General features: G+C 31.0%; 5 protein-coding genes across 6 annotated transcripts in view; 1 reads left to right on the plus strand and 4 right to left on the minus strand.

Moving 5' to 3' along the window:
* Window positions 1–29: 29 nt before the first annotated feature.
* Window positions 30–1691, minus strand: LOC109602954 (N-glycosylase/DNA lyase). Of its 2 annotated transcripts, none has more exons than XM_020019398.2 (5): window positions 1536–1691; window positions 1106–1208; window positions 445–1048; window positions 197–391; window positions 30–146 (listed from the first exon to the last, which is right to left on the minus strand). In XM_020019398.2, the coding sequence occupies exons 1-5, from the start codon at window positions 1552–1554 to the stop codon at window positions 51–53; spliced, it is 1017 nt and encodes a 338-aa protein (XP_019874957.2). In that variant the 5' UTR covers window positions 1555–1691; the 3' UTR covers window positions 30–50. The 2 variants fall into 2 exon arrangements, with proteins under 2 accessions (XP_019874957.2, XP_049820146.1); XM_049964189.1 differs by lacking the exon at window positions 1536–1691 and adding an exon at window positions 1352–1464.
* A 20-nt stretch (window positions 1692–1711) lies between these two features.
* On the plus strand, window positions 1712–3614 carry LOC109602953 (serine--tRNA ligase, cytoplasmic). The gene is made up of 5 exons (XM_020019396.2): window positions 1712–2101; window positions 2160–2376; window positions 2437–2597; window positions 2676–2948; window positions 3005–3614. The coding sequence occupies exons 1-5, from the start codon at window positions 1781–1783 to the stop codon at window positions 3515–3517; spliced, it is 1485 nt and encodes a 494-aa protein (XP_019874955.1). The 5' UTR covers window positions 1712–1780; the 3' UTR covers window positions 3518–3614.
* Window positions 3615–4106: 492 nt separating this feature from the next.
* Window positions 4107–11553, minus strand: LOC109602959 (nuclear pore membrane glycoprotein 210). Its single transcript, XM_020019404.2, has 19 exons — window positions 11339–11553; window positions 11005–11276; window positions 10731–10930; window positions 10537–10677; window positions 10185–10480; window positions 9551–9838; window positions 8836–9443; window positions 7402–8766; window positions 7232–7347; window positions 6957–7176; window positions 6615–6894; window positions 6368–6554; window positions 5979–6314; window positions 5591–5923; window positions 5158–5535; window positions 4934–5101; window positions 4702–4843; window positions 4559–4621; window positions 4107–4501 (listed from the first exon to the last, which is right to left on the minus strand). Exons 1-19 carry the CDS (start codon window positions 11527–11529, stop codon window positions 4272–4274), a joined length of 5814 nt encoding a protein of 1937 aa, XP_019874963.2. The 5' UTR covers window positions 11530–11553; the 3' UTR covers window positions 4107–4271.
* Window positions 11554–12162: 609 nt separating this feature from the next.
* LOC109600704 (tubulin beta chain) lies at window positions 12163–13919 on the minus strand. Its single transcript, XM_020016879.2, has 2 exons — window positions 13763–13919; window positions 12163–13701 (listed from the first exon to the last, which is right to left on the minus strand). Exons 1-2 carry the CDS (start codon window positions 13817–13819, stop codon window positions 12415–12417), a joined length of 1344 nt encoding a protein of 447 aa, XP_019872438.1. The 5' UTR covers window positions 13820–13919; the 3' UTR covers window positions 12163–12414.
* A 682-nt stretch (window positions 13920–14601) lies between these two features.
* Window positions 14602–25519, minus strand: part of LOC109600705 (multiple PDZ domain protein-like) — a 47915-nt gene continuing 36997 nt past the window's right edge. Inside the window, exons 19-28 of the mRNA XM_049964129.1 lie at window positions 24315–24409; window positions 23666–23735; window positions 21270–21329; window positions 20363–20467; window positions 20225–20296; window positions 18097–18295; window positions 17503–17624; window positions 17266–17421; window positions 17065–17202; window positions 14602–17006 (exon numbers count right to left, since the gene is read on the minus strand). Coding sequence (XP_049820086.1) covers window positions 16833–17006; window positions 17065–17202; window positions 17266–17421; window positions 17503–17624; window positions 18097–18295; window positions 20225–20296; window positions 20363–20467; window positions 21270–21329; window positions 23666–23735; window positions 24315–24409 — 1191 coding nt within the window. The 3' untranslated portion in view covers window positions 14602–16832. The remainder of the gene's footprint in view (window positions 17007–17064; window positions 17203–17265; window positions 17422–17502; window positions 17625–18096; window positions 18296–20224; window positions 20297–20362; window positions 20468–21269; window positions 21330–23665; window positions 23736–24314; window positions 24410–25519) is intronic.

Consider the following 25519-nt stretch of genomic DNA (forward strand, 5'->3'; position numbering starts at 1 on the left):
AATAAATAAACGAGGATAATAAATAAACGTTTCCATTTAAAAAAGTTTATTCAGTAATTCATTTTTTGTTTCTTGTTTGGTGCAGAATTTTCATTATATTTGCTATTGTATTCTTGAAATTTTTTGAGATCAGCACAAAACAGAACCTAAATAAAAAAATATTAATAAGACGTTATCTTTTTTTTAATATTCTCACCGTATGGGCCCAACCAGCCAACGGTCCGTACAATCCACGAAAATATTCTCCAATTTCTTCATAAACTTTGGAAGTTATAGTTTTTTGTTGGGGCAATTTTGGCATGTATATCCGTCTGGCTATTTGATATACATGTGTATCTACTGGTATAGCTTGTAGATGTCCCAAAGACATTAAGCAAATGCAATCAGCTACCTAAGAAGATTTTTCAATTTAATATATTCTTCAATTAAACAAATTATTATTACCTTGGCTCCTACTCCAGGAAGTGTCATTAATTTACTTTTAGCTTCAGGGTATTCCATTTTCTTCAATGCTTCCAACCAGGATTTACCTCCATTTTCCATAATAGTTTGGGCCGACTTACAGATATATTTGGACCTATACCCAAAGCCATTGTCACGCAATCTATATTCTACATCCTCATTCGCTAAAACTTCTGCTTCAGGAAAACTATAATAAGTTTCATCATCTAGTTCATAAATTTTATGACCATAAAATTTAGCCATTTTCTCCACCATACTTGAAATTCGAGTAATGTGATTGTTGGAAGAACAAATGAAGGAAAATATGTTTTCAGTAACATCTTGATTTAGTAATCTAATCCCATAAAACTTCTTTGCTGCATCTTTGAAATAGTTATCCTTTTCTGACCATTGTTGATAATACATTTCAAGATTCAAATCCAGTCGCAAATAATCCTTTAATAATTTTTCACAATCCTGATCACAATCACTTTCTTTTCCATAAACTTTGTAAAGTATACAATCATCTTCTTGTTTTAAAATCCACAGTAAGTTTTTGAATACTCCAATCCATTCCTCTGTTCCTTCAGATACTCTTGATTTCCACCTATATGTCACAGAAACATTTCAATAATTAAACATACATTTTCATTTCAAATATTACCGAAAACTTTGTCCACCATTGAGAGTTCCTGTAAGTTGAAGCTCATTGCTTTTACATAATAATCTTTTCCAAGAATCACTCATGGTAGAAAATCTGCTAATATCTAAAAAAATAATAAGTTAAGTATAATAAAACTTTGTAACACACGTAGTAAAAAGCCCAGAATAATATTAATAAAATATATATTCAATTTATAATGACAGAGTAAAGTGTTATGTATTTTCAATTATTTTTTCTTATTCTTACATTTATTTTTATATTATGTATTAAAAAATACTTGATAGATAACTTTCTCTCATGACATTTACATTTAAAGACATTTCACATAATACTTAAACAGGGCATAGCACATAAACTTTTGAAATATTTTATTTTGTTATAAACAATAGAAAAATGGCGGGAATAGCTTCAATACATTAAATTATCTTACCAAAACACCTATGTTTCATACACCACTTAAATGTATATTAAAATTAAGGAATGTTTGTCAAATATTCCTGTATTACAACGTTAATAATGAAATATAACTGACAAGTTTATTGTGCTTAATTTTTGTTTAGTTTGCCACATTTACGTTTGACATTTAGAAACGTTTTCTAACCTAATTCTTTTCTGACATTGACATTTGCCGAATAGTTGCATCAGCAATCTGTTAGTAAAGAGTGCCTATTAAAAATGGTGTTGGATCTTGATTTGTTTCGTGCCGATAAGGGTGGAAATCCCGATAAAATAAGGGAGATCCAAAAGAAACGTTACAAGGATGTCGGACTCGTTGATAAAGTTGTGGAATTGGATACCACATGGAGACAGCACAGACATAAAGCAGATCAATGGAATAAGTTAAAAAATCTCTGCAGTAAAGAAATTGGTGAGAAGATGAAGAAAAAGGAACCACAAGGAGATGCCAACGAACCTGTACCAGACTCTGTCCTCAGTCAGTTGGCCGAACTTGCTAGTGAAAATTTAAAAGCTCTCACTGTAAATCAAATTAAGAAGGTAATTTTCATTTTAACACTTGGCTTTATGTGTTTGCTGAAAATAATATTTGTTACAGGTAAGAGTAGCAATTGATGAAGCTATTGTTAAAAATGAAAGTGATTTATTGAAAACTGAGAAAGAACGCAATAATGCATTGAGGGAAATTGGAAACCATTTGCATGAATCAGTGCCAGTAGATGATAATGAAGACAATAATGTTGTTGAAAGAACTTTTGGAGACTGTCAAAGTACCAAGAAATATTCCCATGTGGATTTAATCCATATGGTTGATGGTAGGTCATTTTTAGCTGAATTTTTATGATTTATTATGTCTTTATTAATGTTTTATATAGGTATGGATGGTGAAAGAGGTGCTGTGGTATCAGGTGCAAGAGGTTATTATTTAAAAGGACCCATGGTTTTCTTGGAACATGCCTTGATTCAACTTTCATTAAGAGTGTTGCACAAAAAGGATTATATTCCCTTATACACACCATTCTTCATGAGGAAAGAGGTAATTAGTAATTGCTGTAAATGTATGCATCTATGTAACTATTGTTTGTTACTATATTAAAACTTAAAATATTTTCAGATTATGCAAGAAGTAGCACAATTATCACAATTTGATGAAGAGTTATATAAAGTGGTTGGAAAAGGTAGTGAAAAGGCAGAAGAAAAAGAAATTGAAGAGAAATATTTGATTGCAACATCTGAACAGCCAATTGCTGCTTATCATAGAGATGAGTGGTTGCCTGAAAGCTCCTTGCCAATTAGATATGCTGGTTTGTCAACATGTTTCAGACAAGAAGTAGGATCACATGGAAGAGATACAAGAGGTATCTTTAGAGTTCACCAATTTGAAAAGGTATGAATAACAAATGTTTTAAATAAGTTTAACTTATGAAATGTTAAATATTTCAGGTGGAACAGTTTTGTTTAACTTCCCCATTTGATAATAAGTCTTGGGAAATGATGGATGAAATGATCAGTAATGCAGAACAGTTCTATAAGTTGCTTAATATACCATATCGCATTGTAAATATAGTATCTGGAGCTTTAAACAATGCAGCTGCAAAGAAATTAGATTTGGAAGCCTGGTTCCCAGGATCAGGTGCATTTAGGGAATTGGTGTCATGCAGCAATTGTCTTGAATATCAAGCAAGAAGATTATTAGTTAGATATGGCCAAACAAAGAAAATGAATGCAGCTACAGACTATGTACACATGTTAAATGCAACCATGTGTGCCACTACCAGAGTAATCTGCGCAATTCTTGAGGTTAATCAAACAGAGACTGGAATTAAAATACCAGAAGCATTGAAAGAATTTATGCCTCCTAAATATCAGGATGAAATACCATTTGTTAAGCCAGCACCTATTGATGAAGAGAAAGCAGGGAAAAAAGGTAAAAAGAAAGGTGCAGGTGATGAATAAGTTAATTAAGCCAGTGTTATAACCTATTTTAAGTCATTGCATTTAAAGCTATTGTAATAATTCCAACTTTATCAATAAAACAGCTTACTTATAACAAGAGTTTTATTTATTGAAGAAAAATATTTTTAAAATTAAATACATGTAACTCAATGTTTGATGCTGTGAATTTTCAGAAACACAAAAAAATTGAAATTTAGTATCATCAAATGAAATAATTATTATTGTTAGGCAGTGAACAGATATTTTATAAAATAAGTTTTTCTTAAAAATATTTCATCTGATAAAAGTTCTTTAAATTCCAACTTTATCAATAAAACAGCTTATTTATAACAAGAATTTTATTCATCAAACAAAAACAATTTTAAAATTAAATACTGTCACATGTAACTGAATGTTTGATGATATAAGTATTATAAAAAAAATATATATATATGATATAAGTATTATAAATTAAAATTAAAATTCTTGATGTATCATCAAATGAATAATTAGGCAGTGAACACATTGTACAAAATAACTCAAAACATTCTTAAAAAAATATTTCATCTGATGAAAATTCATCAAATTATAGCGAATATAGACAATGAAATCATTAGACCACGAGTTTATTTTGTACTTCTGATGAGAATATAAAATCAACATAAATTTTCATAATCATGCATTTTGCATACAAAAATATCAAAGAGTTATGTACAAAATTACATATATACAATCATTAAGATTCATTCATAACATCGTCACACATTTTTACATATTACATTAAACGTCGATTCCTACGGATTTCTGGACTGTTTGAATAGAATGAACTTGTATCTCCGTATATTGGAGCTTTATTAGGACTTTGACAAGAACAATTTATTCGCCTGCACACCGACGGATTGCTACATCTTGATGTGTTGGATGGAGATTGTGCAGGAGAGGGAGACTGATTAATATTACAGTTGGGACTGGCTGATAGTCTAGCCCTATTAGCTGCACATGTATCTGAAATAAATATTTTTTATTTAATGTGTATTTTATAATAAAATATAAAGTACTCACTTATAACAGGTCTTGTCGAATTTACGTTAACATTAACTATAGGCTGCATGTAGTGTGAATAAACTAAAGGAAACAAATATTGATTAATAATAAAATTTTAAATAAAGTTAAATTAACGGTATTTAATAAAAAATGGTACTTACAGTAGAAAGTAAGGAAGAACACCAAAAGCATGGTGAGAATCATTAATATGGGGAACTTATATAAATAAAAGAAGTTCAATAAAGGTGATCCAACCCCAGTACACATTTGTAGCGACAATGTACCTGCTACTTTGACGATAATCTAAAAAATATTTTTTATTATTCTCACTGCCACTTCAACTTATATATAGATACGGAATTGTTTGAAAATGTACAAGGAAAATTACGGTACCTTTTCATCTTGTTTAGTTGATGGAGAAAATACGTTTATTCCCATAGCATCTTCTAAGTCAGCTAATCTCCAGTGATAATCAATAAGTTGAACTTTATATTTGACTAAAGTTGGATTTTCAAATGTGCCTTGATCGACATATAAAATACTGCTGTCCGCAGGTGTCACCTAAAGAATTAAGATAATTATAATAAAATTGTCTAAAGTATGATTTTGTAATTTACCTTAATTTGTTTCAATATTGACTCTAGTCCTACAATCTCAAAAGTTGCTGTGTTACCGTTCTCACCAATCACAATCTCTTCAGGTATAAATATTCGAGGCGCAAACTTCAAAGACAATGTCTGTGATACTAAACCACCGTCGGAAGTTTCGACCCACATCAACACTTCCGAATTCAAAACTGCTACGTCCTTATTATATATTCCCAAACTTACGAACTTGCAAGCGTAAGAACCGGTATCAGGGACAAAACTGTTGGAAACGTTAAACAGATCTTCTACTTGTACCTCAACGGATTCGTTGGCGAATTTAGCGAAGCATGAGAAATGTGTCGGTCTAACTTGGGCCCTCACATCGGCTCTGCATCGCCATCCAGCTATCTGAAATGCAACCGAATTTAATAATCGCCATTAAAAATACTGATAATCCCCTTACCAAGTTGTTTGTTTTCATTCCGACACTTTTTTCGCTGTGCAAAACCAATGGTACCCTAAATGTAGTATCTTCTTTACCATTTGTTAAAAACTGATTTCCTGGTGGGAAAAATTCAATTTCGCTGATGGGCAGTACCTGAATTTGCAAAGGGCTGGCGCCCAGTAGTGAATGCGTCAACACCACTGTACCCTCTTTGTTTTGAACAAATGCTATGTCTAAATCTGATTGGATTTCAACCAGTTGCGGGTCACTGGACCTCCACATTCCGGGAGTGTTAAATTGTGATATCACAGGAGCATAAAGGCAAACTATATCGCCCATAGTTAGGTCGTCCTAAAATTTAATCGAATTTTAACAACAGGTTAACTTTAGATTAAAGAATACTTACAATTACTGGTTGTACAGATTGTTCAACATGTAGTTTAACGTACGATGCAGTCTTTTGAATACCCTCCGCCCAGACTTTAATAAGCGTTATTCCAGGTTTCAATGTGCTGATTTGTACTGACGACACTTCCGGTCCATCAGAAATTTTTATGAGATCGCATCTGCTGGTTCTAATTTTCAAATCCAACGGACCAGTTACGAACTTATTGCCGACTTTATCGTGGAATGATGCTTTTAATGTAAATTCAGTACCGAGAGGTAGATAACTTAAGGGCGTGTTTGAGTGAACTCGCCAATTGGCTCGCACTTTTAATGACATGTAATATATTGGTTTTACCTGTAATATGTACTATTAATATTGATGTTTACTTAATTTATCCTAAAATTTACCTCAACAATAACGCTAATAAGTTGTTTTAGTCCATACTCATCTGTTGCCACAACTATTAACATTGCATGACCTAATGTGCCATAAGACTTTAGAAGACCATTTGGAGTTACAGTAACAACTCTACTAGTCATAACCTGTGACGCATTTGCCAGTAACTCTGTAGATGGAGCATCAGAGCCAGGAAGACTAAAATCAACATTTTTAAATACAAAGAAATATAAATTTAATACAATCATTTATACTTACGTATATTCAATAACATGTAAACCGCCATCCAAGTTAGTTTGTAGTGGTATTTCTGAATGTGGGGGCATTAAAAGCGCATCTCCCATTAAATACTTAGGTCTTGTGAATTTAAATGGTAATATTACTTCGATTTCAACGGATGCAGTATATTGAATAAGATCCAGTTTAAGTTTTCCCGCCACTAGACCATTTACAGTAACATTTAAATGTAATTGTGTTTTTCCAGGAGCAAGTCCATATACTCTCGAAACTACTTTATCTTGATTTTTATAATCAAAGCCTAGAGTTAATAGAGCATTTCATTAATATCGGTTTATTTCTATATGTGTATAGTTTCCTTACCAAAAAGTCCACTAACTTGATGAAAATCAGCAAGGCGGGAATCTACAACATCCCACTTGTATATGATAGGCGGATTATCTATGGTACCCAAAATTAACGGAGAAATATCACCGGGAGTTCCAAAGCACCAAACTGGTACAACAGCACCTACTTGAAATCTTGTGACAGGAATTTTCAATTTTATGCCTTGAAGTGGTACCACACTCATTTCAACTGTGTCCTGGAAAGATTTTATATTAAAAATTGTTTCATTAGTTGTGTTTCATGGTAATTACCTCGGAATATACGATTTTTTTACCGGTGGTTGGATGCATTCCAACGGCTCTGGCAGTTATTTTAGCGGTTCCAGAGTTTAGCCCGACCACAACTCCCTTGTTATTAATTTCCATCACTACAAATAATTATACAAAATATATCATTTAACATAAAAAATTTATATGTTTACCTTGGACTTTATTTGGATTGATAACGGTAAATTCTATGTTGGTATCTGGATGAGGTCCACCAGTGGCTACAACTTGCAAATGAGATTTTATGAGAATAGTACCGTTGCGTGGATGTATCTTCAGCGGGTTAAAAACTTGAAGATCGACGGGTGCACTTCGGATGTCCTCGTCTCCTCCAGCAACAGTAAATATCAATCTCGTGTCACCGACGTTGACGCCAGATATTAAGAAGTGGACTTCACCTACACCCCAAGGATTCTTTGGATCTTCAACGTCTTCAGCAACATTGGCTATTTTTGCTTCAAGTATGGGTGTAATTCCAATCATGTTCTTGTCAGGCAAATCCATTAGATTGTCGTTTTCATCAAATAATCTAACAACGCATTTGATACATTTACCAGTTTCTACTTTATCAATCATCTCCACCCTTATTAGTCCTACAGAGACTACATTTACCATCATCATGGCTGGTTTGGTAACGAGGCACAAGTCGTTCAGATTAATTATTAATTCACCAGAGCGTTTCGGCATTATTTCTATTTCTTTTGTTGCTTCAATATATTTTACGTTGGCCAGATCCTTGTTGCTCAAGCTAATTTCAAAAAATCCAGATCCTTGTGTTACAGGAATCCTCTTTCTGTTACCAGGGTGATTATACAATGCAATATATGGTTCTATTATGGCTGGATCCACCAAGTATAATGATAGAGAAGCATCAATTATATACTGCTCCTTGTCTCCAGGATCTTTAAATGGTGGATTTTCAGGAATGATATTCAGGCGTTTGAGTACTTTCTTATTGTATCCAATCAATGATGTATTTATGGACAATTGCTTAAACTCTGATTGAAGGAATAGAGTTTGATAAGCCTTATCAGAAATAGGTATGTTTTCATACATAAAATCGTTAGGGAATGAACCGTCTTTACTGGCAAATTTTCCTGCTTTAGAGGGTGTTAAGGCCCATGTAAACAGAAGTGAGGATATGTTTAAAAATCGATGTCCACAATCATTGTAAACTAATATATCAAAGTCCATCTCTTTAAAAGTAGGAATTACAACATTTCCGGAACTCATGTCCATCGGACAATTGGCGGCAGTTTGGAAATTTGGTTGTAGAACAAGTTTTGAAGGTTTTCCACAAGATATACGAGCCGTTGCGCTAGCAGACTGTGCTTTGCAGTTTGCAGTGGTTGGCTTGTTTGATACAATTAACTTAATATCAGTTTCTCCAAGTTGATGACAAATAACACGAACTACAGAAATTTCTTCACCAGGTAATGTGTTTAAATCTGTCAAATCATAAGCGGTTGCGATTTTATCGTTCTCACTTACAACCACCCTTTCATGTTCACTGAGTCGACCTAAAAATCAATATTTGATTATCAAAAATGTTGTGGAAAACAGAGAACAAAATTGTAAACGGAACTTACCTATGATTGGTCTTGGTCCACCAGTAAAAACAAGGTTAATGGATGTGCCCACAGCTAAGACAATTTCTGTTTTAGGCTCTACTAAAGACAGAGGTTTATAGGCACTTAAGGTAACAGAATCTTCCAAAGCCCGACCGTCTTGATAATAAGTTACTGTAACTTTGCTTGTACCAACATTTAATCCTACCATTGCGATATTACCACAAGAAATACCAACAGGAGGCAGAATATCAGTTCTGTTATGTTTAAATTTCGGATCCGATTGTCGAATTTGGAATGGAAGATCTTGGCAGTGGGTATATGGAATTTGTATAGCCTGACCTTCTTTATCAATTTTTTCTGCATACAAAGCTACATGCAAATAAATTGGTGATCCCAATTCAGATTCCATAACGAACTCGACGATTTCCAGTTTGGATGGTGGAAGTATCATAAATTTGGCAGTCTCTCTATTATGATGGTTACGCAACATTGCCGCAGACACTTCAAAGAAGCCATTTGAATGTGTCTTTACATGTCCATTTTGACTGACAACTCCAATTTGATGATCACTACTTGTCCATATAAACCTACCATCACCGCCTTTAACAATCAGGTCTATATCATATCTAAAAGATGATTTAAATAATTAAACAATCTGAAATTTAAACGACTAATTTTAAGTGAAAATAGAGTAAAAATAACTGATAATCATGAGGAAAAAATGTTAACTTACTTTGGTCTAACTGTTGGATCCCATGGCAGAATAATTTCAGATGGTGTTATGCTTATTCTAGGATAAACCACAATATCTACATCCGCAATTATAGGTTTTTCAAACCTAAATTTTCCCAAATTTGGATTAACAATGCTAGTCAGTTCTGCATGAACCTTCACTACACTTGGTTTCACTCCATGACCTGATAACCATGTACCATTCTTTGACCTCTTGTTAATAAAAAATTCAGGGGAAACTTCTGTTTCTATTTGGACGTTTTCTCCAAGCGTTAGTCTGTGGTGATTCCTGAGAAAATATACATTTTTAATGAAATTAAGAAATTTTACTTTAGCTATGTTACTGTTATTTTACAACTTTATTTTTTAGAGAATTCGTTGATAAATATAATTATATGTTTGATTCATGATTTGTAAAACAAATATTTCGTTCAAAGGTTTAAATTTCAACTCAATATATGACAAAAATATATATGATGGATAACCAATTAAAAACAATTTGAAAGATAATTTATGAATTATTACTCATCAGACTTTAATAAATCAAGATTTACATCAATAAATCTCAATTATTTATATTTTAAAATTATTACTCACTGTTTTCAAATAATATTCAGATCCTGATTAACACTTACTTGGAATAGACTTCAATTTGAACATCATGATGATCTCCAACTAGAATAGCCAAGTTCTTATGAGGTAATACGTTGATATTTAAATAATCTGGGTTGGCTACATATAAAGTGGCACCAGGCAATTTTAAAGCTGGATCAGCAACATTTTTATCCCTGAGTAAAATTCTTGTTTTTCCCTCCTTTAAGGCAGTGATTTTTCTTGATCCCTTAACTGGACTGGCAATATTAGTATTTTCAGGTTGCAAACTATATTGTGAATCAGGTAAGGTAATTTCATCCATTCTTCCATTATTAAGCTATAATAATAAAAATAATTAGTATCTAATATATGTTATTATTATATATATCTTACTGTATAAATTTTAAAAGGTACAACATCTCCAGGTATAACATAAGCCTCAGCAGGAGTAATTAAAAGATTTGCTACCACCATTAATTGAACTTCACACTGATTTACTTCCTTGTATTCCTCCTGTGGTAGTCTAGCAATAACCTAAAGAAAGTGATTGTAAATATTTTGTTGAGATATTTTATAGTAAATATTACTTTAGCAACTCCACTATTAACTCCTTCGAGTAAAATACGATAACCCTTTTTATTTTGATTTTCTAAGTCTGCAATTGACGGTGGTGTTTCATAGGGTGAATCTTCAAATTTAATGTAACGGAGAACTGAATTTTTTTTAGGTCCAGATGTGACAATATTCCATTCAATTTCAATACCCTCAAGGGTGGAAAACTCATTTCCTACAATCATATTATTCAATAATGTTATATTTAATAAATTAATATACCATGTCAATGTCCATTTTAATAATTACCTTGGTCATCAAATGCTTTTACTTCAAAATCTTCAGGTGCTTCTTCCATAAATAATTCTCTGGTAGTCGTTGTAATAGATAATGAATGAATAACATCAACAATGACATCACATCTTAAGGCTTGCTTAGTAAATACTTCTTCAGCTAATACTACTGCTATATTTCTTGATGCTTCTTTTGTGACAGTACTGACAATAACTTGAGACGAACACTGGGATTGCAGGTTTTCATTGACCATAGTTAGTTGAACTATGTCAGATCTTGTGGTTGTCCTATTGAAATAATAATGATTTGAATGTCTTGTATCTTTTGAATGTAAAACCGAACTACTTACCATTTATAACAACCACCCTCTGTGGCTTCCAAAAGAAATTTTGTTGATACATCATTGAAAACCGGTATTAGAACTCTTGGCACGTTTAATTTGGAACTGTTTACGAAAAGTGAGTTTGTTGAAACATATATAAAGAGAATTTGTAAAAGAATATAATGACAATCCATAATTTTATGAAAATGCCAATGCATGGATTCAAAACATTTTACTTGGTTATATTCAAAAATCAAAGATGGCGGCTAGATATGCGTTCCGTGTAAAATATCGTGTTCCGCAAATTGTTTAAAAATTATAATTTTTCTCTTATTTTTAGAGCATAAACGGGTATATTTATTATGATATTGCATTAATAAGACCAGTTTTGTCGTATAATAATCTTCGATTAACCCACATGACGATCAAAAATACACTCACAAAAATCAAAATTTGTAATTATATATGAGAAATTTCAAAATAAGTAAATCCAGATAATTTATACAAGATCTACATAAGTGTATTATGGTTGTTTATCAAAACTTTTATATTTAATAAGAAAAAATTTGAACACCGTATCTATGATTTTTTAGGTTAGGTTGCTTTGGTTGTCATGGAGTGTTGTAAATTTGAATTTTCAAACGCTTCTTTTAACGTAATTGAAGTTGAATAGTCTTGTATTTTATCATTAGGGTAAATTGAATTATTATATTGAATTATTTATTATATTTCTAATAAAAATCTATTTTGAAAAGTAATTTTATTAGGATTTAAATAAAATTCTTATCTGTCAAACTTTGACACTTATTTTGCTCCAGTACTACTAAATAATTTAATAAAAGCGAGTTGACTTAAGTAAAGGAAATTTTATTTATAAGGTAATTCTATAAATACATGATTATTATATCATTACAGATTACAGTTGTAGTTAGAGTTACAGTTCAAGTGACACGGACAATAATTTTAATGAAATTTCTTCCAAAACTAATTTGTAACTATACAGAAAAAATTGTATATAATGTATATCTAAAACATCAATCTCGACCAACTAGTTAGAGATTTCGTCTAATACGACTAAGATTTTAATGAGAAAGTTAATTGTTTCAGTTTTCGCCTTCATCAGCTTCCTCTTCTTCATCGAACTCCCCTTCTTCCTCAGCTGTGGCGTCCTGGTATTGTTGATATTCAGAAACCAAGTCATTCATGTTACTTTCAGCCTCTGTAAATTCCATTTCATCCATACCTTCGCCGGTGTACCAATGCAAGAAGGCTTTTCTGCGAAACATGGCAGTAAACTGCTCAGAAATACGTTTAAATAATTCTTGAATACACGTAGAATTTCCAATAAATGTGGATGACATTTTTAGCCCCCTTGGGGGAATATCACAAACTGCAGTTTTAACATTATTAGGTATCCATTCAACAAAATAACTGCTATTCTTGTTTTGGATATTCAACATTTGTTCATCAACTTCTTTCATTGACATTCTACCTCTAAATATTGCTGCAACTGTCAAATATCTACCATGACGTGGGTCACATGCAGCCATCATATTTTTGGCATCAAACATTTGCAAAACAAGCTCTGGGACTGTAAGGGCCCTGTATTGTTGACTGCCACGAGAGGTTAGAGGTGCAAAACCTGGCATAAAGAAATGTAATCGGGGGAAAGGTACCATGTTTACAGCTAATTTTCTCAAATCTGAATTCAATTGTCCGGGAAATCTTAGGCAAGTGGTAACGCCCGACATTGTAGCGGAGACCAGATGGTTTAAATCTCCATAGGTAGGCGTAGTCAACTTGAGCGTGCGGAAGCAAATATCATATAGGGCTTCATTATCAATGCAGTATGTTTCATCAGTGTTTTCTACTAACTGATGGACAGACAAAGTAGCATTGTATGGTTCAACCACTGTGTCGGACACTTTCGGTGAAGGTACAACAGAAAAAGTATTCATGATCCTATCAGGATATTCTTCACGAATCTTTGAAATCAATAGCGTACCCAGTCCCGAGCCAGTTCCACCTCCCAACGAATGGGTAAGTTGGAAACCTTGCATACAGTCGCATCCCTCAGCTTCCTTTCTTACCACATCCAAAACGGAGTCTACTAATTCAGCTCCTTCAGTGTAGTGGCCTTTGGCCCAGTTATTACCAGCACCACTCTGTCCGAAAACGAAATTGTCGGGTCTGAAAATCTGCCCAAATGGTCCCGATCTAACAGAATCCATAGTACCGGGCTCCAGATCAACGAGGACAGCCCGGGGTACATATTTGCCTCCGGTCGCTTCGTTGTAGTAGACGTTAATCCTTTCTAACTGAAGATCGGAATCACCATGATATGTTCCTGTTGGATCTATGCCATGTTCATCGGATATAACTTCCCAAAACTGAATTTAAAATATTTCATTTAGAAACTTTTTTAATTTCAATCAAAAACATCATAATTACCTTCGCTCCTATTTGATTTCCGCATTGTCCGGCTTGAATATGAACAATTTCCCTCATATTTAAATTTCAAATGAACCTTGTGATGAAACAAACTTGCAGTAAATGATATTATGAGAATTGTTTATAAATATCCATAACTACACTTAAACATCTTATATAGCCTCCTAAAAAAATTTAAAAATCAACAAAATTCAATTATTTTTACAGTTTTATCAAGATTGTTTCCATGACAAAAAACAATTTCGTTGTTTATGTTTATGGATTTTGCAAAGCAACCTGCGATTTTAATATTTAAGAATATCCCCTCAATTATAGATAATATAGTATTTTCTAAAACCGTTACGGAACAGAATTATTTTGTTTCAATAACAAAACAATAATTTAATATTATGAAATATTATTTTAAACATTTAAATTTTATTGATTCACAAAGCACATTTTGAAATTATATAATTTTTATAAATTAATTTATCTATTTGGGAAATTCTATTATTTGAAAATACTATTTTTATAATTTTTGTCTTTTATTGAATGAATAGCTTTAAAATATCAATCAAATAAAAAAGTATAATATATTCCGACAATATTGTTTTATCAACTCAAAATTACTTCTAAAGTTAAATGATTGGACACTGAAGGGGTATAAGGAAATACATATTTATAAGAAATATATATATATAAATAATTAAAAATTATTTTAGATAAATAAATTACTAGATTTATTAAAAAATATTTTATTATTATATTATTATTCAAATCGTATTTGAATGTTGTGTTACTTACATACAGAACTATTACTAAAATTATGGCGTAGAGGTACTTGTAAATAAAACAATAACTTAGCAAGAGATAAAGTGGATTTTATTAAAATTCTAGCATGCATTTTGCATAACACTAGTTACAAAATAGTTCTAAATTTAATACAAGTGAACTTTTGCAAGAGAATAATTCATATATACAAATTATTACAGTCTGTTTAAAAATGTAATTTTATTTTTTAATATTGATATCTATAAATACCTAATAGGAAATGCAAAATATTATAAAATAATACATGCATTCTTTCACAAATTATCCTAAATATGTTCTTTTATTTATATCTAACACTTGAAAGTTATGTAATACCTTCAACTAATTGATTTTATGAAATAACTTAATTATTAAAAGTACTTTCCAAGCATGATTATTATTTCATAAATGAAATGTGAAACATGTGACTTATTTTACCTACTACATTTTTGGTTTATCACAATTTAAGCAGGTAGACTATTGTGTACTAAATACATACATATAGATAATAAATTAAGTAACAACAATAACTTATTTGACTAGATAAATTGTAATATTCTTAAATATTGAAGATTTTACATACAAGTTGTTCCAGAATTCCACTTAAAAATGTGTTCATATTATGGGATAATTAAGTTTCTTCTGCAGAGTAATATTAAAATAACTTGTGAGTGAAATTAAAACCAACTTATTATTTAGAACAAGAAGATATATACTGGAATATTTTAAACTGTAAGTTATTAGTATTTACTAATAACTATTGGCAGCATATTAGGTTGAATTCTGAGTCACTCCTTATAGGCATATGTTTTTAGAACTACATTATTGTTAGAACTATAGATTATCACACAAGTATTGATTCTCCAATATTTAAAACTTATGTTGCTTAATTTTATTTGAATTAAATGCAACATTTTTAATAATATAATAAATACACAAAATTAACATGATTAACAACATCTAAATAATGATTAAGGTTTATGTTGACTAAAGAAAATTTCATAAAACCTTTGTGGTTACAGTTAGCTGAAACAATAATAGACAAGGTCTACACTAACATATCATGTTCATTTAAAAACAATTAAAGGTTCAATTGAAACGATTAAGTTTTTCAACGAGGTATAATAGTAAAATGCAGCACATATCGATATGTGAGATTAGACCATAGTTTTCTTTAAAATAATATAACATCCATAAACTGTTAATTATACTTTCATAATACTGCACTTTTTAACGATATTGTTATGCAATATTCTACAACACTAATAGAATAAAACTACATATATCCATCCACGAGAGAAATACATATAAAATATAGTAACGTTACTATTGAGAGATTATATTGCAATGAAATAAATTTCAAAAGGAAATAACACAAAAATATTTATTTTATTCTTTATATATTTGATTTGAAAACAAATTGGACAAGAAAAACAAGACGAGTTAAATTGTATATAGTCTCCTTTGGTATAAAGGCACATTTGACTTACAAATGCAGTTATATATGTTATTAGCTTGAAAATCCGACAGTTAATTGTTTTCATTAGTTTTTGATAATTTGCTATCATTGGACAATGTAACACCGTTGTGTGCCTTACATATTTGTCGAAAAATAAGCCACAGTTAGAATGAAGGTTCAGCTTACTTCACACATAATTAAACTCAAAGAAAATTTGGGGGGTATCATAGAAACCAATTCACATTTTATAAAAAATATTTCATATTATTACATGGTATTAAACTAATGTTATTTATTCCATAATTTCAAAAAAATATATAATATAAATAAACAATTTCCTTTAACTTTCATCGTGAATTATTGTTAGTTCAATGTTACCCTCCATGGAAGTGCATAGTTGTTAGAAATGAACTTTAAGATAATATTCTCAAATTAAATGAAAATATTGCTTTATGTTATTTAAATTAGTTTCAACAAATAACATTAATTTGACTAGCTGTGAATATAACGCCTGATTTTATAATAAATGTTGAAGTGGACTTAATTTACTGTCACTGGAAATAGTTTGAGTAGTGACTTAACTATTTTATGCGTGCAGATTTTTGCATTCAGTCTAATTTGGACATATATTAATGTTCGGACGCTGACTGTAATGGCCATATTGGTTCATATTGGGACGATGTGAACTGAAAATATATTTCCAGAACTTCAACGTATTTAACAATATTTTTTGGCAAACGAAAAACTTAAAACCACTTTAATGTTTGTTATGAAATCTGGCGCAAGATACCGTATAAGTATTAACTTATTAATTATAAGTAATTATCTTGCAATAGCTTTGTATCTGTTTAATTTTAGTGACGCTCTGCCTGTGACAGTCTTTAATATGGCCCCCACTTCTTCTCCAGGTAAGTTCTCTACATTTTGTCCATTCACAGACACCAATACATCACCTTTGGCAATTTTTCCATCTATGTCTGCTGGTCCTCCAGTAATCTATAAATAATTCATGCATTTTAAAAAATGTATGGGTTCTTTATTAAAACCGACTTACAATATCAGAAATATAAGCCCCTTTTCCGCTTTTCCTGCCTTTAATACTAAGACCTAATCCTTTTCCAAGTTTTTTCATCAGATCCACTTCGATGGGAGTGAATTCCATTGACACTGGTCTGTAGATAGTCAGTTTCATCTGCAACAGAAATTGGTATGGGACTTTAAGTGTACCGACTAGAGGTGGAAATTTATTCCATACCTTTGGCAGTGTTTGTCTTAACGCTTGTGAAGCAGTTTGATAAGTTACATCCTTCAAAGAGGTACCATTAACATCTAGAATTTGATCACCAGGTTGGAGACGACCATCTTTTTCCGCACATCCATTTGGATATATTTCTACTATCACAATGCCTTTCTAGAAATTAATTGAAACATGTTATAAATTTGTTCCTTGGCCTGATTATTTTTAACATTTCAATTACTGGGGCCTACTTACTGGTACAGCCGTATCTTTTCCCCCAACAAAGTATATGCTTAAAACTTTGTTATCGGTTGTCAACTCGATCGTAGTATCTTTTCCGGGAATTATTGGACATGTTGACAAATCAACAGGCGGTTCTAAAAAATATACGAAACATAGTAGTAATAAACGATTAGGTGTGATGTAAGTCGATTATTAAGGCTTGTTATCCCTTGAATCTCCGCTTAATACACAATTTTCTGGTACGTTTGCCTTGAGTCGGAAGTATATTTTCCCAATTTTGAAACTTCGGCATGAATAAACAAAGAATGGTTCAAAAATAGTACGGGAACGCCACGAGAGATATAAATGGATGGCTTAAAACAGATGCGACGCATGCGAGAACCATTCAGTTTATTACACGGTTTGTAATGAAAACAGTGCATCAATATTTGGATACATGTTTGTTATACTTGTGTTGTTTTTTGTTGCGTTCCGATAACGCTCGATTCGAGTGAACGCTAAATGTATTTCCACGTTCTCTCGCCGATGCAATACGGAAATTTGAAAATGCCACGATTAACTTTATCACGTTGGGTTGGAGGTAGAAAGTCAAAAGGGGGAACTTACCAGGTACAGGTGTAGTAGGCCTAGAAGGAGTTTTTGAAGGTTTCAGTGTTGAAGATGTTGTAGAAATAGCGGTGTTGGATACGGGAGTAATGGAATTTTTATCGTTGCCAATAGAAGCAGAATGGTTATCAGATTTTTTCCCAGGATTGGAAACTACAAGGGATACAAGTCCTTCAGTTCTTTTCAACAAATTGGCTGCCTGAAAGAGACACAAAAATTATCTTAAATATGTCTAGGGTTACATTCAATAAACATACCGGTACCTTAAACATGACACTTTAAATTCTTATTGTAAGATTAATTTTAATTAAAATTAAAATTCGCAAATGTTATCTCGCTTTATTATATAAAGGTTAGATTGTTGAAACAAGTTATAAGTATGCATATTAGGAGAAGGAAACAAATAATTCTGTAAACAAGATTGTTGAACATACACCGAAAGATAACGTGTGCGATACATTTACAAGTACACTATTGAATTGATATTAAACCTTTTTATAACGGAACCTCGTTTCAGGGGAATTAGTATATAATGATGTCGCTCTGAACATTTTTATTTTTTATTTACACAAAGCGAAATAAAAAAATAAAGCAAATAAAAGTGTGAACGTTTGTCAGCAAATTCGACATGCATATATAGGACGTCACTTATTACAGCACCTTAATACACTGAACAGACAGTGAAAAACAATTATTGTTTACTTTGACATGCCAGTGTTCACGGTGAAATTGTGGATAAACAGATTTCTTTTGTCTAGCTTGCTTGGAAATTATATGTCTTCCAGTATTTTACGCTCAAAGGAAAATGTCTCTTAGTCCGCTCCGTTTTTAATAACGAATCTAACAGTATATAAATCTTATTTAATAATGTATATTTACACTCCCAACTTCTTTCAACTCCCATTTTATATACAAAGTATAAAAGAAAGAGTAAATATTTTTAATAGGAGTAACATCTTTGTATTTATGTATTTAACATTGTTAATTAATCTTCTTTCTGTTTTCACAAGAGTTTAGTGTGTAACATTTTTTATTTACGTTACATCAAAGGTAAAAGATTTATATTATTAAACATTAATCGTATGTATTGAGCAAATTGTTAAAATATTTGGACTTGTATTATATTTAATATAATGTATTGATTACTGTACAATATTTCATGACTCTGTAAATTGCAGTTGAATTATAGAGATTAACTTAAGACATAATTAAAGGAATACGACGAGTTCTAACTCTATAAAAAACGATAATAATATAAGTAAATATTTACAAACGAACTAACAAAATTAATAATACTATACAAACTATCTATATAGAAAACATTTTCTTTTACACCTATTATACTTATTAATGTTGACTAATATATACTATACATATTATTTACCTGTTTTTCTTTATAAATGGTCAATCCTCTTCATCACTCTAAATTATGGTAATTTAAAAATATTTCCTTTTACCTCCAATTGTATTTTTATCGAAGTAAATACAAAAAACAATACGAAATATACAATACATCAAAAAACATATTATTTATTGGAAGATGGTGAATACTTTCAGGTTATATTTCTTTCGCCCACGAAATGTATAAAAATAACGATTGTTATTTCTCTTCGAGATTAATTTGTCAACGTCCAGGATTTGTTATTGACAGAATTCGAAGAGGCATCACGTAAAAACGAAATAATTTAAATTGACTAAAATTTACTTACCATTCTATTAATTTTTTACCATAGTGTGATTAATTCCAAATAAAATATTAAGTGATCGCTATTAATTGTTTACATATTGAATTGCAGAGTGCAGTAAATGCGTGATGAATCAACAAATTAGCTTTTAATTTCAACGGTAATAACATACCGTAATAAATTATTTATAATTTATTAGAAGAAACGGTTGTGACGAAGTGCAATCAATTTTTTTATATATATATATAAAACGTACAACTACGCTCCGGGTAAACGACGAAACATTAAATATCATACTTTATTACCACAACTTCACTTAAGCTCAAACAAGAACATATAACATAGAACACAATGCATTTATATCCACACAGCCAAACGTTCGCACAATTATTTTCAATTTCGTTACATATATTTTCTTAAGTGCTCCGCGATTCGATACTTACCGTTTCGTATGTAGAACCAACAAGCGAATCTTTATTGACAGCCAATATCATTTCTCCGATTTCTAGGCCAGCCTTTAAAATGAAAACACACACCTTTTAGATGAAACAAAAAATATAACAAGCTTTAAGCTTGAATACCTTTTCAGCGGAACTGCCCTCCTGAATATCCGAGATGAATATACCCTGACCAACTTCCGCATGTTTTCCTTCTATTATCATAATACCTAAGCTTTGATTTGCTTGCTTGAAATAACACAAATTATAAATACACTATCAATGTTCGGGAAGCACTGATTAAAAAAAGTGTTTAGGTTATAGAGAATTTAATTGAATTGGTCAATTATTGTATTTATGACTCTCGGTTAACTTATTAATGTTCAATTTTTGAATTATAACAATATCGATAAGTGTATTTGGATTTTGAATCGTATGTTAATAGATATGATATATTTTTTATCAGAATATAATAAATATTAATGAGTAAAATTAAAATAATTTTAAAACTGAATGATTACATTTTTGAAAATGTTTGTTTTAAACATTTTTTTCGAGTTTTTGAAAATTTACATGTTTCTGTCATTACTTATTATTCATTCAAGTAAATTTATTTAGTATAGCTAATGATACTAACATGTAGCTTTTTTTGAAAAAAAAAACGAAATGCTTTTATCTTGTCCTAATTGTAATAATTCATTGTAAAGTGTATGAAAGTATTCATGAATTAATGAAGAAATTTATTTATTTTTCTAAAACCATTTTTTATTGTATCAGGTATATCAAGAGTTATTTCTTTTATTTACACAAAATCTTACCTTTTTCACGTAAAAAAGGACCCAATCAAATTTATATGTCAAGTACATACTTGTAATTCGAAATCGATTTAAAAGTGAAGTCGAACTTGTGTATTATTAAATCTAAAGTCGTGAAATTAGCGCTGGCGAGTGTTTGTAAAAATAAATTTGCTAATGTAAAATCGTGTTTGTAAAAGTGGTACGCGTGTCGGTGATGGTGGTGACGGTGGTTGTGTATATTGAAAAAGCCATACCTTTTTGATAGCGATGGTGCGCACATTTGGATAGCTTGCACTAAACTGCTCCTCGGAGGCCTGTAGAAACAAAAATAACCTCAAACAACACATAGCAAATCATGCTGCCATTTAGTTATAGAGATAATTCTTCTGCCACATTAAACATCAATCGAAAAAATCAATGCAGCCCGAGTGCACAACAAGCAAATACATTCTTTGCAATAGCTTTGTGAAAAAATATAGGATTTATAATCAATTTGTACTTGTTGGTGACCTTCGCTCTTATTAACAAATTATTCAATTTAGGTAGATAACAAATCGGCCAGTTGCTGGATTTCAAATACAACTACTATCTAAATTTGCACAAACCAGAAACGCAGTCTCCATACTTCATTGCATTCCCAAACATGTATTAACTGGTCGATGTGCATTTATCATAAATTTGTTGTTTTTTTGATTCACTATTGCAGATTGCCAGCAAAACATGCATTTTACTGTCTACCCAATAATACCGCAATTTTGTTATAAAAGAATCAATTTAAAAAATTTGGTGTTCAGTTGAATTTATTATCCATCCATCCAATAATTAAAAAAATACATGTCTTTGTACATTAGTTTATTGGTTCGTTAAGGTCTTTTTGTATCATCACATAGAATAAAAAATTGTGAATGTTAACATTTTTATAATTTACCTAGATTTGGTTTGATTAAAATTTAGAAACTCACAATTTCTACACATTATTACATTGTGTGGATGTTTTATACAATTTTTTTGAAAAAGTACATTTTGTTATGTTTAATTTTGTAAATATACAGTGTGGCCCCTTTGAAAGCGGGACACCCTTATAAAAGTATTTCTTGTTCGATTTTAAAAAGCAACCTACATGGTAATTTTTATGTATGAAAATTGTAAAAATCAATTTTTTTATAGAAAATTCAACTATACAACTGGATTAATATAACAAATTTCATAAATAATATGGTTTTACATAATTTTGTGTAAATATTAAAAATCATATCCTTTTTATGAATTTATTTTTTTAATCAAGTAATGAAAAACAGCACAAATTGTCTTATTTTATTGGAATATGATAGTATTAATACTATACTTATGAGTATTAGTATAAGTATAGTATTATTAGTGTAGTATTGATACTATATATAATATTCTAATATTCTTGGACAAGATAATTTATGCTATTTTTTACAGTCCAACTAAACCACCGAATTAAGCACCTTCTGAAATGGGTATATATCAAATTTCATAAAAAATATGCTTTTACATAATTCTGTGTAAAAATTAAAAATAATATTCTTTTTATGAATTTATTTTTTTTGATTAAGTAATCAAAAATAGCACAAATTATTTTATTTTTCAAGACTATTGGAATATGATAGTATCAATACTATACTTAGTATTAGTATAGTGTCATTAGTGTAGAATTGATACTATAATATTCCAATATTCTAGATCAATAAGATAATTTGTGCTATTTTTGACGTTTATTGGATTAAGTACCTTCTGAAATGAATATACAGTAGGAAAAGCGTTTGACCTGTCTGAATTTAGAGAGAGACATCATGCGTGACAGAGACAGTAGAAGTCTCTTTCTCTTTGTCCCATGGTGGGGAACTTACTGTCTCTATTGCACATCCTCTTTCAAGATTCAGATGGATCAAACTCTTTTTGTACTGTAAATCAAATTTCATAAAAAAATATAGTTATAAATAATTCTGTGTAAAAATTAAAAATCATATTCTTTTTATGAGACGCCTAATCCATTGGTGTAGTTAAATTTTTTATAAAAAATTGCTAATATGATTTTTTTCAATTTTCAATGTCTGAAAAATTACCCTGTTTTGTTTTGAGTTCAAAAACATGAGTGTAAGTACATATTTTCATGCTCTATAATTCATGCTGGGGATGTCCAGCTTTCAAATGGGCCACACTGTATGTAAGAACAAAAAAGCAACTTTCCTGCTGCAGCAGCAGATAATCCTTATACAACAGATTCCGTGGCTATGGACAATAAAATTCAAAATTTTCAAATTCAGTTTAATACTTGAAAAATATATATTTTTCTGTAGAATTTTATTTTCCAGTGACTTACACAATTTACTGCAGAAAGTCCATGACGTCAGAACTTGCACATGTCAAAAGACTAGTTATTGTAAATAAAAACAAAAGATTTAGCGCGTCCGAATCGAAAATAAAAATGTCATAAAGTGTAAAAATCTAAGCTTCTTCAGTTGTTTGCATTCATAACAGGTAAAGTGAGACTATAAACTGGTGAATTTATAAACAAACTCGTTCGTAGACCGTATCAGATAACCTCTAAATAATGATACGTAATTTTAAGCGTGCTGCAGTGGATAAAAGATAAGAAAAATAAACAATAAACAGTACGACTTACCTCCTCCGCCAAAGAAACAGGGAACTGGGTAATGGGTTTAACAGCGATGTCATCTATGGCAGTTTTTCGCCTAGAACATTAGAACGGTCACGATTACAAAAAATAAACGAACACCAATTGATATCCGAAATCGTACCGCAGTAAAAGGAAATATTGCGGAAACAACAATGTTAACATATCAATTCAAGTGCAAACTTAAGTTTTACATATTAAAAAACTAGTTTTTCCGGTACACATAATATTAAACATTATTAAAACAAATAAAAATAAACCTTGAAAACAAAACAACATGGAACTACAAACTAATGCACAACAAATTAAATGTTTCATTGCAAATAGTGGAAAATTTAAATAAGATTATGGTCGCGTGGTGTGTTAAGTACCGAATAATTCGAGATTGCACTACTCTACTAAATTAAATTACGTAACGAAAATAAAACATTAAAAAGGATGCCCATATAAAATTTATGGTCGTGTGTGTGTATATCGGGTTACATAACCTAAAGGACTGCGACGCGTCGGCCTGATAAAACTGTGGAATAATACGTACGTACATAATAACGTTTCGATCAACACACGGAATACATGCATGCAATTGTTTACTGTGTATGTTCCTAAAAGTGCGGTCGTAAAGCAAAATTCGTGTTACCTTAATATGATAACTTTAAATATTGGTCCAGACAGGCCTTTTATAATAGCTGAAGCGTTTAGATGGCATCGACCATGTAAAACCACACCATTGACCTATAAAACACAATTATTACACTGTAGGACTAACCTGTTGTAACAGCTGAGCAAGAAATTCATAAAGACATAATCACGTAAACAATATAAATGTTAGTTTGAATGGTAATGTAATCAGAAGCGATTATTTCGCACAGGATATATGGTGGTATAAATTGCTTATCTAAAACCGGTGGTTTATTTTAATCGAGTATACACGGGAATGTGTAAACTTTTGATGAAAACTTCTAAAAATAAAATAATAACTTGCGCTAATCTATTCGATAAACTTAAAAAAGACAATGCAATAATTGCAGGAAAACTGCTTATTATCGAATGGACGATAATTTTGACATGTTTTACCGCGGTACAGTTTTGCTGCTAAGCAACAAATATATATATGTAGGTAGAGTTGAACGGTTGGTTTTTCCTGTTATCTCTTTATCGGGCCGGATTATGCGATTCACCACTGAAATAACTGGTCGAATGTGATTTTTATCCTGCAAACGATAAGATAAGCCAAAGAATGATCAAACCCACCGTTAGAACATGAACAGTTACTGAAATATTTCGAATGTAAACATTAGAATATTTGAATTTCGGCAACGGACGGCCTTCGTCGGTCTACGATATTATTAGGTTTTACTGCGATTACATATCATTATGTTACATGTGTATGGTGTGGTTACCGAAGGCATGTTATGTTACATGGGTTGCCGTTGTTCGATGCTTCTTACTGCACTGCGATGGAACCATTCAAAATCCACGCCACACGTTTATCTCCTGCCATTTTTACCACAGTCTTTGAAAATAATATGCTTCCAATACACACGAGAGAGACACAGATTAATGTTTGGAATTCTAGGCACATGCTGTGTGCCAAACTGTTTGTTGATGTAATTGTAAGGAAACAAGGAGAACAATCCTAATATTTATTTTTTTCCTATTTTATTTTTAGTAGGTATCCTAAAATTTTTACAACAATAAAAAGAGTAACTGAGGAAAATTTTATGACCCCCAATGTTACGCATTTGACTAAAATAGATCGTCTCAAATTTTAGATCCTTAATTACTAATTATACTAATTATTAATTAGTATGTCAAAATTAATAAATGTAGTGTTGCCCCTTT

The sequence above is a fragment of the Aethina tumida genome, chromosome 1 (assembly GCF_024364675.1).
Source record: "Aethina tumida isolate Nest 87 chromosome 1, icAetTumi1.1, whole genome shotgun sequence".
In the NCBI taxonomy this organism is placed as follows: Eukaryota; Metazoa; Arthropoda; class Insecta; order Coleoptera; family Nitidulidae; genus Aethina; species Aethina tumida.